Source organism: Thyridium curvatum (genome assembly GCF_004353045.1).
Source record: "Thyridium curvatum strain D216 chromosome Unknown NODE_98_length_142638_cov_87.939612, whole genome shotgun sequence".
Classification (NCBI taxonomy): Eukaryota; Fungi; Ascomycota; class Sordariomycetes; order Thyridiales; family Thyridiaceae; genus Thyridium; species Thyridium curvatum.
This window is the reverse complement of record NW_022156853.1, coordinates 21,332-34,093: the sequence shown is the minus strand read 5'-3', so window position 1 is coordinate 34,093 and position 12,762 is coordinate 21,332. Positions and strand designations below refer to the sequence as shown.

Below are 12,762 nucleotides of genomic sequence, written 5' to 3'. Positions count from 1 at the left end.
CCAAACCACGAGTGGGCTGCGTGGCGGGTGGAGGACACTGGGGATCTGGCCCGACATGACCGTCTCGAACCTCTTCGCCGTGTACGTCGACTTACAGGAAGTAATCGGGAGTGCCTATCAACACGAGTTAGTCGCTTCAACAGCTGCCGTATATGGTCGATGTGACTTACGTCTTGAAACCATCGGCTCCCCGGCCCTTGGGCAAGGATCGAACTGCAGGCTACGAGTCTGTTAGTCAAAAATTGTGGCACTTTGATCATGATAAAAGAGACGTACAATGTGTACTTGAGATGCTCGTCAATCTCCATGATGGCGGCCTGGTTACCGCAGCGGTAGCAGTAGTTCGGTGCTGCAGCGTTATTAGTGAGTGATGGGCCCTCGGCCATTTTCATGATTGAAATTGACTCACCCGAGAAGATGGTGACAACGTTGCGGTCCTGCGACCAGTTGTATCCCTCCATGACAAGCTGGTGGGCTCTCGCGATCAGAGTGAGACCGTTGTTGTGATTGAATGCCTCGGAAATGTCCTGGCCAAAGGTGTAACCAGCACCTCTGGGTGAGATGCCCCATCCGCACCTATCATCTGGGTCAGACCAGAGCAGGTCGCACATCGGTCCTTCGTGAGGGACTTCTTGGATTCTATCGAGGGCTCGAATGTTGTCGAGGGTATCAATGCTGGGTGACAGTCCTCCGTGCAGACAGAAGATCTGGTTGTCGATAAGGGCGGTGAGGGGAAGGTAGTCGAACAGGTCGGTGAAGTACTTCCAGACGTTCGCATTGCCGTACTTCCTCAGGCACTCGTCGTAGAAGCCGTAGACCTGTGTGATCTGGCGGGACTCGTGGTTGCCGCGGAGGATGGTAATCCGTTGCGGATACCGGATCTTGAGGGCCACAAGCAGGGTGACTGTCTCAACAGAGTAGTAACCTCGATCGACGTAGTCGCCTGGATCAAATCAGCACGCTGTCCTGGATACGGGGAGAGACAACACCATGCGCGCAGACATACCCATGAAGAGGTAGTTGGTATCGGGGTTGGGGCCGCCAATCTTGAAAAGTTCCATCAAATCGTGGAACTGACCGTGAATGTCGCCACAGACAGTCACAGGGCATTTCTAAGTATCGGGGTGAGCACGTCGGTCGCGACGGGAGCGGGAAGAAAAGGTAGCACATACGACTGGTTGTACGTTGGATTCCTCTTGAAGAACTTCTCGGGCCTAGATATTGCAACAAGAATGTCAGCAATGAATCTCCTCTCGTCCGTGGACAGACACGCGACGAGATCCGCCAATGCGTCGAACGAAGCCACGAAAGCGCGGGCGCAGGGCACGCTCGAGTAGCCCTTGGATGTGAACTGACCTTCTCGCACAGCCTCTGCACATCCGTCTCCGCCAGCTGCTTGCAGCTCATCAAGCTCTCGATCCATCCGTCGAGGGTGGGGATGGTCGCGGGCTCGAGGGCAGGCTGGCCGGACAGCTCCGTCGGCACGCGGCCAACATCCTCCATGTTCGTGTCCATGATTGAATCGCGACGTTGATATCGCGACGGGATTAGTGTGATAGGGTATCGTGGGCTGGCCTGCTTTACCAGCCGCAGGGTCGTCGATTGTTCTGATGGTCGGTCGGTCGCTTCCCAGGTAATGACGTTGAGTTTTTGGTGGCGTGCCTCAACTTGGTCAGTGCTCTGCACTTTTGAAACCGTCGCCTTGTTCTAAAAAGCCGCGCTCGATGGGATTCTGGAAGATCGTAAACAAGAAAAGTGCAAGGAATCGTCGAGTCGTCGTCACCTTGGAGGATGGGGAGGCAGGGAGAGTGATATCAAACGTCAGTGAGGGCAGGGCTGGGCTGTCGGGTTTGGGGTGGGCTATTGTTGTTTTCACCTTGTCAAACCTCCCAATGCTGAAATTGCGGGAGGCGCTCGCTTACGTTAATAAACCAGGAATGCCGCAAGGCGCGGCGGTCACAGCGCAATTGGCCAGAGAGGGGCAAAAAAGGGGGCCACTCAGTGTCCAGTGCTGTGAGCTCGAGCTGCGGGGCCTACTGGAAAGCTGAGCTCTAGGTCATTGCAGGCGGCCGACTAGGTACTCCCCGCATCAACCTCCAAGCTCTCTGACCGAGGACCATGACTCAAGCTCCTCCACCACTCTCGTGATTTCACTTTCCGAAGGGCCAACACGTCAAAGGGTAGAAGCAGCATCTGTATCAAACATCGTTAGGAGAAGCATAGTCCCATTCTCGTTTTCTATAGAACCAGACGTAAGAAGTTGGCCAACCACTACGACAATGCACACAAGGACTGTAAAAGCTCCTCCATAAATACCTAATCGCTCACAAATACACATAGACACAGGTATCTCTACTGCACATATATACATACTTCACAACCAAAACCCCGTGTCCTTCAAGATGGAAAGACACACCTTACGACAGACCCAGGCCCACAGGACTAGAGGCCGGCGACTGCTTGACCAGGTCCTGCCCAACCATGTTTCTAAAGTCAATGCCGACCTCCGACAGCATGCTCGCGTGCTCCCTCGCGCGCTCCATACACAGCGTCCATACCTCGCCGCCCTGGTCCGTGCCGCTGAGCTGCCGGGCCAGGATGACGTTGAAGGCGTCGACCTCCTCCTTGGCCCACTTGACGCAGGCGCTCATCATGCTCTGGGGGAAGCAGCTCTGGAAGCAGCTGACCGTGTTGCGAATGATGGAGAAGTAGATGAATGAGAGCTCCCAGATGTACAGGTGGAGGTCGCCCTGAAAGATGCACTGCCTAGAGGGGAATCAGCGCTGTCTGAGCCTTGTAGAATACCAATCCTGGGATTCTTACCTGGTGCGCTTCTGGATAATATGGCTACGAGCCTCGAGATAAGCCTCTCGAGCACGGTCCTCGAACCCAAGTCTGGTCAGCCAAGTGACATTCCGCATCGCCTTGCGCTGTTCGTTATGCGTATCAACCAGCTCGCGGGTGATGAGCGTGGCTAGCTTGGAGCAGCGCTCCTCCACCTTGAACTCGATAAAGTCCTGGGCAACGGCGTTGTTCTTAAGACCCCGTGCCAGGCTCTTCAACTTCTCCACCCTTGCGACCGAAGGGTCAAAGCGCTGCAGCGCAATGTCAATGTCGAGCTCATCCATCTGTCCCTCGACCCAGCGGAGATTCTGCTGCTTGCCGTCCACTTCGATGAGCATGTCTTTGATGTCGGACAGGGTTTCCAAGAGATCCGTCTTCTGCAGGAGGCCAGGGTCGCGAGAGGCAAAATAGTTAATCGTCTCCTTCGCCTTGTTGTTGGCCTCCATCTCAGACTGCAGGTTCCTGCGGAGCTCCTCTACAGCCTTGCGAATGTTAAGCATCAAAGCTGCCTTTTCTGGATCCTCTGGCTTCTCGGTTCGGAAGATGACCGTCTCCTGCCCGACTCCACGAACCATGATGGCATCGGCTAGCTTGTTCCTCCCACTGTGCGATTCGCTCGAGCCTGCCATGTCTACCACCTCGATATCGAGAAGAGGCCAGCACCGGTCGGCAACAAGCTTGGTCATGGGACCGCGAGCATCGGCGCCTGGCCCTTCCACCTTTCTCTTCTTGCGGGACGCAATGAGGAGATGGTCGTTGAGCAAGAAGATCTGCATGGAGCGCCGAGACCTGTAGGTAGCGCTGTCGAGCTCGATCCAGGGGCCTGCGTTCTGGACAACATGGCGCCCAAGAGCGTTTGGCAGGAACTTCTGCGACCCCTCCACATTCTTGTACAGGGCTTGCATCTGGGAGTTCCATAGCGCGGTTCTGTCAGCCACAGAGCTGCGCTTATCGCGCTTGCTGAGGCCCGTAGAGAAGCCAGCGCCGAGGTCCGGATTGTCCGAGTTGGTCTGGGACGATGCAGACCGGAGAGCGGTGGTGTTTGTTTTCAGTTCTGACATGAGGTTCCTCAAGGCGCGCATCTCGCCCTTGAGCTTTTCGGCCTCCTTGCTGATCTTTATAAACTGGGTGCGATTCTGGTAGACGCTCTGTTGGAGATCGGTCGAGGCTCGGCTCTTGAGCTTGCGCAGCGACTCTTCAAACTCTCGAATCTCATCTTCTGTAGCATCGCTCAAGATATTGGCCACGTATTGGTCGGCAACCAGCTTTGGGTCCCGCAAAGCTTTCACGTCAACTGTAGGAGCAACACCCCCTCGCGGTGGCGGCGGGCCCTGTCGCCGGTCTCGAGATGATTCGTACTTGTCAAAGGACGGAAGGGCTGGTACGGGAGGAGCGAACTCTGACGGAATCTCGTTAAACCTGGCCGAGTATCGTCGCTTGACCAGGTCGGAGGTCTGCACTTGTCAGTATGAAAAATCACCTCGAGGTGATATTGAAACAGACTACTCACTTTTCCTCCAGGCTGCATGGCTGGCCTCGGACGAGGGGCCGGAGTCGAGTCAACCATGGGCCTCCCTGCACCACCGCCTCCTCCTCGTGGGAATCCAACTGGTCCTCCATCGTTGGGAATTGGCGCTGAGATCTGCTTCGGAGCGCTGATGGTAGGCCGGCCCTTCCTCTTCCCACCACTCCGTAAGGAGATCTTGCTCCTTTCTTCAGACATGGTGCGCGTGTCACACAAGTGCAACTACAGCAACAAACAGCCTTGCTGCTGTGTGAAGTAGGAGCAGCGGTTTGCCTTCCGTCTTGTGTTGACTTGTATTCTCGAGATACTGAGGTCTCCGCCTGGCGCGTTCGTCCCCAACTAACGTCGTTGACGTTTCATACACGGCGACAGGACGCTTGGACCTGGGGAGAGACACGCCAATCTGGAGCTCGGGTGGGTAGTAGGGAGAACGCAGCGTACTACTTTGATTGGATTGACTGGCCTGCGCCCCAGGCCCACTGCACAAGTACTTGTAAGATCGGCCAATGCCTTTTCCGCCGCCGACCAGCGCTGGAACCCGGCTCCTGCCCTGTGCGTTCAGCGCCAACTGCCAGCCAAAGTTAGTAGGTAGGTACAGTTTGGTACCCGATAAGGCACGCAAACGGCCGATAGAAAGAATTTTGAGAGATGGACCCGGAAGCTGGGCCAGGATTGGAGGAGAGCTCAACTTTCCACTGCCTGCCACTGACGTTGTGAAGCTTTGTAAAACCACCCTTCTCGTACCACCTGCACTCGTCTCCGGCATCCGGCAACAGGAACCCTTTTCTGCCATCGCTCTTGTCACGAACGAAACCCGGGCAACAATTGCGAAGTTGTTCTCTCCCTCCGTGGCCTGTCCTCACTCTATTGTCAACCCCCTTTGATCACAATGGCGTCGTCACAAACCACCATGATCGTAACGGCCTCTGTTGCCGCGGTTGCGACCGGTCTTGTTGGTGAGTTGGACTCTACACAACTACATGACGCCTGCCTTTTGGCTCTGTCGCACTGAAGGGTTTCATGTGCCATTTGTCGAAAGTGCTGCAACAAGCAACTAACTCGATGCGTTTCCCCCGTCCAGCCTATGCTTTCTACTTCGATCACCAGCGACGGAAGAACCCCGAGTTCCGTCGCAACCTGCGTCGCAACGAGAGACGGCAGATCCGGTCAGAGAAGGAGGAGGCCCAGTACCAGTCCATCAAGCAGCGTCAAGCTATCCATACCGCTATCGACGACGCCAAGGAGGAGGGCTTCCCCACCAACGTCGAGGAGAAGGAGGCCTACTTCCTCGAGCAGGTCTCGACGGGCGAGACCCTCGCTACCGACCGTGAGCATCGCCACAACGCAAAGGAATTGAATTTGAAGACAGCATTGCTGATTGCATTCACCCTACAGCTTCGCGAGGTCTGGAGGCTGCTCTGCACTTCTACAAGGCCCTCAAGGTCTACCCTACCCCTGGTGACCTGATCAGCATCTACGACAAGACCGTCTCCAAGGTATGGGTCTCCTCTGCGTCTTGTAATTGAAACTCCTGAATGAAATTGGTCTGACATAATGCAACCAGCCCATCCTCGACATCCTCGCCGAGATGATCGCCTACGACTCCGACCTCACGGTTGGCGCCTTCCAGGGCTCCAGCGGGATCCCCCCCGAGATGGAGGCTGCCATGTTCGGTGCTGGCGCTGGCGGCATGCCTCCCACCGTCGGTCTCGACTAAATCTACCCTCAATCTCAAAAACCAGACGGGGAGATATGAATTCGACCATGAACATAATCGCCCTTTTGCAGCTCTCCTCTCGCTCTTGTAACGCAAAAACTCATTGCATCAAGTCATTTCTCTCCCGTGGGCCTAGATGCACTGGTCTATTGGGAGGGTTGCAAGGGGGACGATGAACCACCACTTGTATACTACTTGATCCGGGGACGGACGGAATTGACAGAGGATGGCGAGGGACGGGAACGAAGGCACGCTGGAATTTGCCCGGCGTCTTTGCATAGAGGACCTACCTGTAGAAACAACTTGTACATTCATTGCGGATGGGGAGGGGGGAAAGAAGGCAATGTGGGCGCGGTGGCACGCCTATCGAGAGAGAAAAAACACACTTATTTAATGATGTTGCAAAAAATATGATTTTATTATTTCCCTCTTATTCACCTCGGCATTCACTTTAGGTGGCTTAACCCTCGATGGCCCTGCCCTTCCTGTCGACGCGCGTGTCGCGCGGGTCGAAGCCGCCGTTGCCCCAGGTCGCCCACTCGGGCGTCGCGGGCCCCATGTACTCCTCGGGCGTGAACTCGCCGTCGGGCCCCCTCTCCTCGAGCAGGGCGAAGAACTTGTCGTAGTCGATGACGGTGTGCCACCTGCCGTCGACGCGGAAGCGCTCGCTGGCGATGAGCACGCAGCAGCTGTGCGCGTGCTCGGCCGCGAGGCCGTACCCGAGCCCGCGGCGCTGCAGCTCGGCCTCGAGCGCCGTGACGAACTCCTGCACCTCGTGGTAGAAGGGCACGTTGCCCATGGTCAGGCCGGCGCCGGCCGACGTCGAGGTGCCGCAGTAGGTGACGCCCTTGATCTCGACGAAGCAGGGGAGGGCCTTCTCGACGAGGTCGGCGTAGCCGGCGACCTCGTCCTCGACGTTGAAGCCCTTGACGAGGGTGAGGCGGAAGACGGTGCGCTGGCGGAAGCGGCGGGCGCGCAGGACCTCGAGGCAGCGCTGGAAGCGCTCCCAGAAGTCGCGGTGCAGGGGCCGGTCGATGCGGCGCAGGGACTCGCGGTTCGAGGCGTCGATGGAGACGTAGAGCTGCGTGACGTGCCGCAGCGCCGCGAGCTGGTCCGGGTGCTGCGCGTTGCAGACGAGGAAGGACGAGATGCGCTCGGCGTGCAGCATGGCGAGGAACTCGTTGATGTGCGGGTAGAAGATGGGCTCGCCGACGAGCGACAGCGCGCAGTGCCGGATGCGCATGGCCTCGGCGAAGCGCTCGGCCCGCACCCCGGGGACGCCGCGCATCACCTTGATCTTCTTGTAGTGGTTCTCCTTGACGCCCGCGAAGATGAGCTCGGGCGGGTCGACGACCCAACGCCAGTTGGTGCCCACGGGGTTGGTCCCGTGGCGCCAGCAGAAGACGCACTTGTTGGAGCACGAGAGGGACGGCGTCGTCTCCATGCACTGGTGCGAGTTGATGCCGTAAAAGGAGAACTTGTAGCACGACCCGCGACCGCGCAGGGCAGACTTTGTCCAGCGGCATATCTTGACGCCGGAGTGTGAGCCGACAATGGCGTAGCCCTGCTTGGTCAAAGACTTGTATGTTGGTGATTCTTTCGGAACCATCTCCTTTGGCGCTTGGGTCGGTGCCTTCTTGGCCGTTCGCTTGCCATAGGAGGTGAAGTCGACCGCGACGGGGGCCGGACCTGACTCCTTCTTGATCATCCTCCCCAGATCTTCCAGGTCATCAATGCGACCTTGCTGCTTCAGCTTGCTCATATTTGGCACAGAACCTTCGTCGAACAGGACCTCTCCGTCGTCATCTTCTGCTTCCTCTTCATCGTCGCTCTCAATGGGATCCCCGGATCCGACTACACCTTCGCCGAGCGACCCAGTTTGAGATACGAGACTCAGCACATCGACAACACCAGATGACCACTCGGCAAGTCTTTCTTTAAAGTCGCCCTTGGAGTCGCCCACGCCTAGTGGATATGCTCTCTTTCGGCCGGTCAACTTGGCCATCCACTTGTCAATCTCCTTTGCCTGAAAGCAGAAGCCCTCGTCCTCTGTAGGCCAGCCCTCCTTGTCACCTAGTCCGAACACTGAATACCCGAGTATCGGGGCGAGTGCTGCCGTGTCTATCCTGAAATCATGATGCGTCTCATTCATGTGCTCAAGGAAGGTGTCGTTGATAGTGTCGATGTTGTAACTCGGGATGAGGAAAAGGTAGAAAGTGTCGACGAAGCTGCCATTGCGTCCTTTGATCTTGGGTGGGGTGATGAAGTATTCGTCAAGATCTACTTCTGCAAGATCCAAAACCTGTATCGGAAGGAAGCTTGCGCCGGAGGTCGTGTCGATGCCGCTCAGAGCCTTGTCGAGAGTCTGCGCATACTCGGATGCGACTTTCTGAGTGGTGGCTGTGATGGACGAGAAGAATACCAGTACTTGGATCTCCTCGCTCCTTGAGACCTCCTGAATTTGAATAGTTTTGTTCGGCTTGTTCAATTCGCCCTTGATCCTCCGCGGTCCATTGGTTTTGCTCGCCGCCGTAGCTTTGGGCAACTCAACTACCTTCTCGTCCAGCTGTTGTTCTGGCTGGGGCTTTGTGTCCTGCTCGTAGATCTTCGGCAGCACAAGGAGTTGGCCTCTCTCCTCGGTGAGGTGTAGGTATATGAGCAACCCGAACAGGACGAAGAAGGTCGTGAGGATGATGGGCGTTCTGTAAGCGTGCCATGTTTCGATCGCAACTGTCCCAAGCGCATAACATTATTAGGAAGTCCGTGCCAGGACAGGTACGCAATGAGGGACTCACCATGCGTGGCATCCTGCAGAAATGAGCCGGTGGCCCAGGATCTGCGAGCGTCTGCCATTGCCACGAGAACGTTGCACCACTCACGACAGATTATGGGACTACACGAACCGCAGTTGCATGCCGTCCACAAAGTCTGAAAATCCGGAGCACGAATTTTGACCCCACTAAGACTTGGAGATTGATGTCCCCGCGGTGTCAACGGTGGGTCGATTGCTAAACCGTCAACGCTGACAGGCGGAGCGTCAGGGGTCCGCAGTTAACCACCAGATTTAGATGCTCCCGTGTAAGCTGCCGAAAGCAGTAAATCCATTCTGGTTTGACCTCAGGAGGCTGGCAATTGGTTACGGTCTAATCAACATGGATGCACTTTCTCTTACTTACCTACACATACATAAGACTCCCACTATCTTACCGTCTCAATCAAAAGGTTCTCTCTCCTTTTTGGGCAAGTTTCTGGTATGGTGTGATATATTCTTATCCATACATGCAGAGGCGAGTGTTCCTTGTACGTATGAAGAAATAATGATGTAAAGCATAGTTGCCACCTCGGCCATTGTCTTTTCGAACTTCCAGGTTGACGGTTCCTGGGAAAGGGACCCTGGCGACGACCTCTCTGCCCGCCTGGTCATCTTGCCCTTGCCCCTCAAGATGCATCCTGTAAATGACATTGTACGATTCTTGTACCAAGCCTCTCCCGAGCTTGCAGGGCTGAGACAGGGGAGTTGGCCGCTCTTGTCTGTGTGCCATTCCTAGACTCCTGTGAGTGCTGGCGGAGGAAGAGCAAGGGCTGAACATTATATGAAGAGAAAACGCTTACGAGTAACCCCCCCTTCTGTACAAGCTTGGGAAGAATGGACCGTTACACGTCGAGTCCGATATTGGTTGTCGCATACTTACTGACGGTGAAATTTGCCCCCTTTACAAAGACACTGTGCATTGTCGGGGTTGTGTTGATGTGCGAATCGAGTTCGGTCAAGATCCGGTAACACGCACCGACTCTAGACCAGCGTTCCTTGTAAATGTGGTGTCGTGGATTTCTATTTGTCGTGGCGTTCTGATGTAAATGTATATACATACTACGAGAGCCAGGGGCGGAAGATAGGGGATATCAAGAACTATCTCCAAGTTCGAATGACGGTGTGTTCGATTAAGATACTTTTTTTTCCCTCCCCGGAGAAGAGATATATCCTTCGTGGTATCACAGCGATGGATGAGAAATAAAAAAAAAAAAAGACAGAGGCAAAAAAAGCTTACCAGGAGTCGAACTCCTGGCTACGAAAAACCCCCATCGAGATTTTTCATCGGGGGGAGGAGGTCAGCCACATTGGTTCTGTGGTGTCCTTTCCTAAGGGGGAGAGGAATAGCAAGTTAGTTTTGTGGAATCCACGTTAATTTGTCGCGGTTAACCACTACGCCATTCGCCATCCCAACCCCCTATGGAAATAAGGCACTCTGTTTAGAATGATAAGGGGTTGTCGCCTTTGGTGGTGGGGTGGGAGGGAGGTGAGTCTGAGGGTGAGGGCAGGTGAATCATAGGGTGGTGTGTGCTTCCGACCTAGCAGTTTGTTGGCCCTCGCATCTGAGCCATTGTGATGAACACTACCCAAGATCATGCCGTCCTATCACAGCCACCCTGCTGCTCCTTGGGCCTCAAGTCCTTGAGGCAAGGAGCGTTGAACATCTCGCCAGAAGCAGCCTGCATCGTCGTCCGGACAGCAACCACCGTCCACAGCAGGACCACCGAGAGGGAGAAGATCTGATCGAATCAAGGAGACCTCGTCAGCAACAAAATTCTGGAAACGGACACACCCTCCCCCCCAACACAAAAAGGGAGAGAAACAGGAAGTATCAGCAACTCACGGTAGTCAACACCCTGAGGAACCCGCTCGACAGCTCCTCCGCCATGAGGCCGGTGCACGTCGTGAACACGCCGAGCGGGAACGTGAACCCCCACCAGCCCATGTTGAACGGGAACCGCTTGATGGAGAAGATGGAGATGAGCGCAAAGGTGAGCCAGCCCAGCGCGGCGCCCCACATGCACAGCGCGCCCACGACGCCGAGCACGTACGCGACCTCGCCGCCGCGCATCGGGTCCACGCCCACGGCGCCGAGCGCCTGCGCCCGCGGGAACAGCTCGAGGCACACCTTGCCCAGCTGCTGGATGCCGAAGCCGCCCTGGCCCAGGGGGCCGACGGGCAGGAAGACCGAGACGAGGACCTCGCGCGGCGGCAGGTCGTGCACCTGCAGGCGCAGCAGGTAGATGGCGAGGATGTAGAAGGAGAAGAACTGGCCGAGGCCCATGAGCACGTACGAGACGACGACGGTGGTCACGGCGTGGCTCGCGTTGGGCAGGACCTCGGCCACGATGCCGCCCGAGGCCGACGCCACGATGACGGGGACGACGGGCAGGAGCAGGGCGGCGGTGATCTGGTCCAGCTGGCGCCTGTGGTGGTGGGCGCTGAGAATCAAGCAAGGCGGAGTCCAGTCAGTCAACCAGTCTGGCCGGGTATATTTTCTCGAGGAGAAACTTACGCAACGAAGGGGATGGTCAGGCAGCAGATGGCGGAGACCGCTGCGTCGACCCACCAGAGTCCCCAGGCCAGGTAGATGAACGCGTCGCCCCATGGCGCGCATACAAAGACGATCATGTTCACGATGGCTTTGTGTCAGGATCCAGAGTCAGCAACGGGGTTCACGGACGGTGTTTTAGAAAAAGCACAAGGAGGACGATGACTAGTACTGACTTGCAAAGCCCATGGGCAGGCAGCCCAGGAACAGAGACTGGGCCGGGTGCTTGAGCATGACCACAAAGATCTCCGGGTACAGCAGGTACCGCGCCACGGTGATGGCGAAGAAGACGGTGAAGAGGACGATGTTGAGCGCGAAGAAGATGTACGAGATGACCTGGATCCAGTACGCGTTGTACGGCAGGTTGTGCAGCAGGACCGAGACGATGCCCGTGCCCATGTTCACCGAGAACCATCTTGCAATCGCGGGATGTCAGCGGGCCCCGCGATGATCTCGACGGGGGAGAAGACTTACGACGGAGTGAAATTTCTCACGATCCTGCGCCAGCCCGTGTTCTCCTTGCACGGCTGGCCCGTCGGCGCGAGGTTGTCGGCGCCGGCGCCCAGATCGCTGGTGCAAATGTCCACATCCGTCTCGGCCCCTTCCGACTCGAAAGACGGGTTGCCGGGAGACGCCATGGTGGACATCCGGCGCAGGGGGATGCTGTTGTTGGGCGCCTGCTGGTCCGTCCTGGAGCACGTCCTTGTGTCCGACATGGCTTGTGGATGATAATGCTGCAGTTGCTGGTGTCTCTTTGACTGTACACTGACTGAAGAAGGCGGTAATGGTTCTGTATATCGTGTGCCTGGGCCCGCGCCGTGACGGTGACGATGCTAGCTTTCCGTCTCCGAAAATTACTCCGGCCCCCTTCGCTCAGTGACGAATGTGTTGGCTGGACAAAGCAGGAAAGTGCGATGCAAGATTTGGAGAACCCAGATCGTGCAAACAACGGCCGTTCACATAAGGTGTTGCCGGGCCTTTATCCATCCGTGACTGCTATGAGAATGGGAATGGGATGCTGACTCTCAAAATACGAAGCTTAAAACATTGACGCATGTGGTCCACCAAAATCGGCGGCGCCGTCCGCCGGGGGCGAAGCCGAGACCCGGAGCGACCCACCCGAAGGCGGGAAATTCTCGAGTCATCTGGTCACGGCCTGGACGGTGACTTGATCTGCACACAGTCAGCAACCATGGTTTCATTGCTGCCACTTGCCGAATTTCAATTGAAAGGATTGTATTCAAGAATCAAAACTAGGTCTTGATGAAGATTATAACCCAGATGACTCACTGGCACGTATGTATTCGATGTTT

General features: G+C 56.3%; 4 protein-coding genes across 4 annotated transcripts; 1 reads left to right on the top strand and 3 right to left on the bottom strand.

Annotated features, from left to right (window-relative positions):
- Positions 1-91: 91 nt before the first annotated feature.
- Positions 92-4,567, bottom strand: E0L32_011103 (uncharacterized protein; the record flags this gene model as incomplete). Its single annotated transcript, XM_031133796.1, has 10 exons — positions 92-114; positions 171-220; positions 277-349; positions 410-943; positions 1,007-1,112; positions 1,173-1,214; positions 1,357-1,685; positions 2,429-2,766; positions 2,824-4,298; positions 4,355-4,567. The coding sequence occupies 10 exons, from the start codon at positions 4,565-4,567 to the stop codon at positions 92-94; spliced, it is 3,183 nt and encodes a 1,060-aa protein (XP_030988669.1).
- Positions 4,568-5,258: 691 nt separating this feature from the next.
- E0L32_011102 (uncharacterized protein) lies at positions 5,259-6,086 on the top strand (the record flags this gene model as incomplete). The annotated part of the gene is made up of 4 exons (XM_031133794.1): positions 5,259-5,325; positions 5,451-5,696; positions 5,765-5,865; positions 5,934-6,086. 4 exons carry the CDS (start codon positions 5,259-5,261, stop codon positions 6,084-6,086), a joined length of 567 nt encoding a protein of 188 aa, XP_030988668.1.
- Positions 6,087-6,546: 460 nt separating this feature from the next.
- E0L32_011101 (uncharacterized protein) lies at positions 6,547-8,939 on the bottom strand (the record flags this gene model as incomplete). Its single annotated transcript, XM_031133793.1, has 2 exons — positions 6,547-8,816; positions 8,882-8,939. 2 exons carry the CDS (start codon positions 8,937-8,939, stop codon positions 6,547-6,549), a joined length of 2,328 nt encoding a protein of 775 aa, XP_030988667.1.
- A 1,551-nt stretch (positions 8,940-10,490) lies between these two features.
- On the bottom strand, positions 10,491-12,087 carry E0L32_011100 (uncharacterized protein; the record flags this gene model as incomplete). The annotated part of the gene is made up of 5 exons (XM_031133792.1): positions 10,491-10,577; positions 10,742-11,339; positions 11,414-11,540; positions 11,626-11,864; positions 11,924-12,087. The coding sequence occupies 5 exons, from the start codon at positions 12,085-12,087 to the stop codon at positions 10,491-10,493; spliced, it is 1,215 nt and encodes a 404-aa protein (XP_030988666.1).
- Between the last annotated feature and the right edge of the window lie 675 nt (positions 12,088-12,762).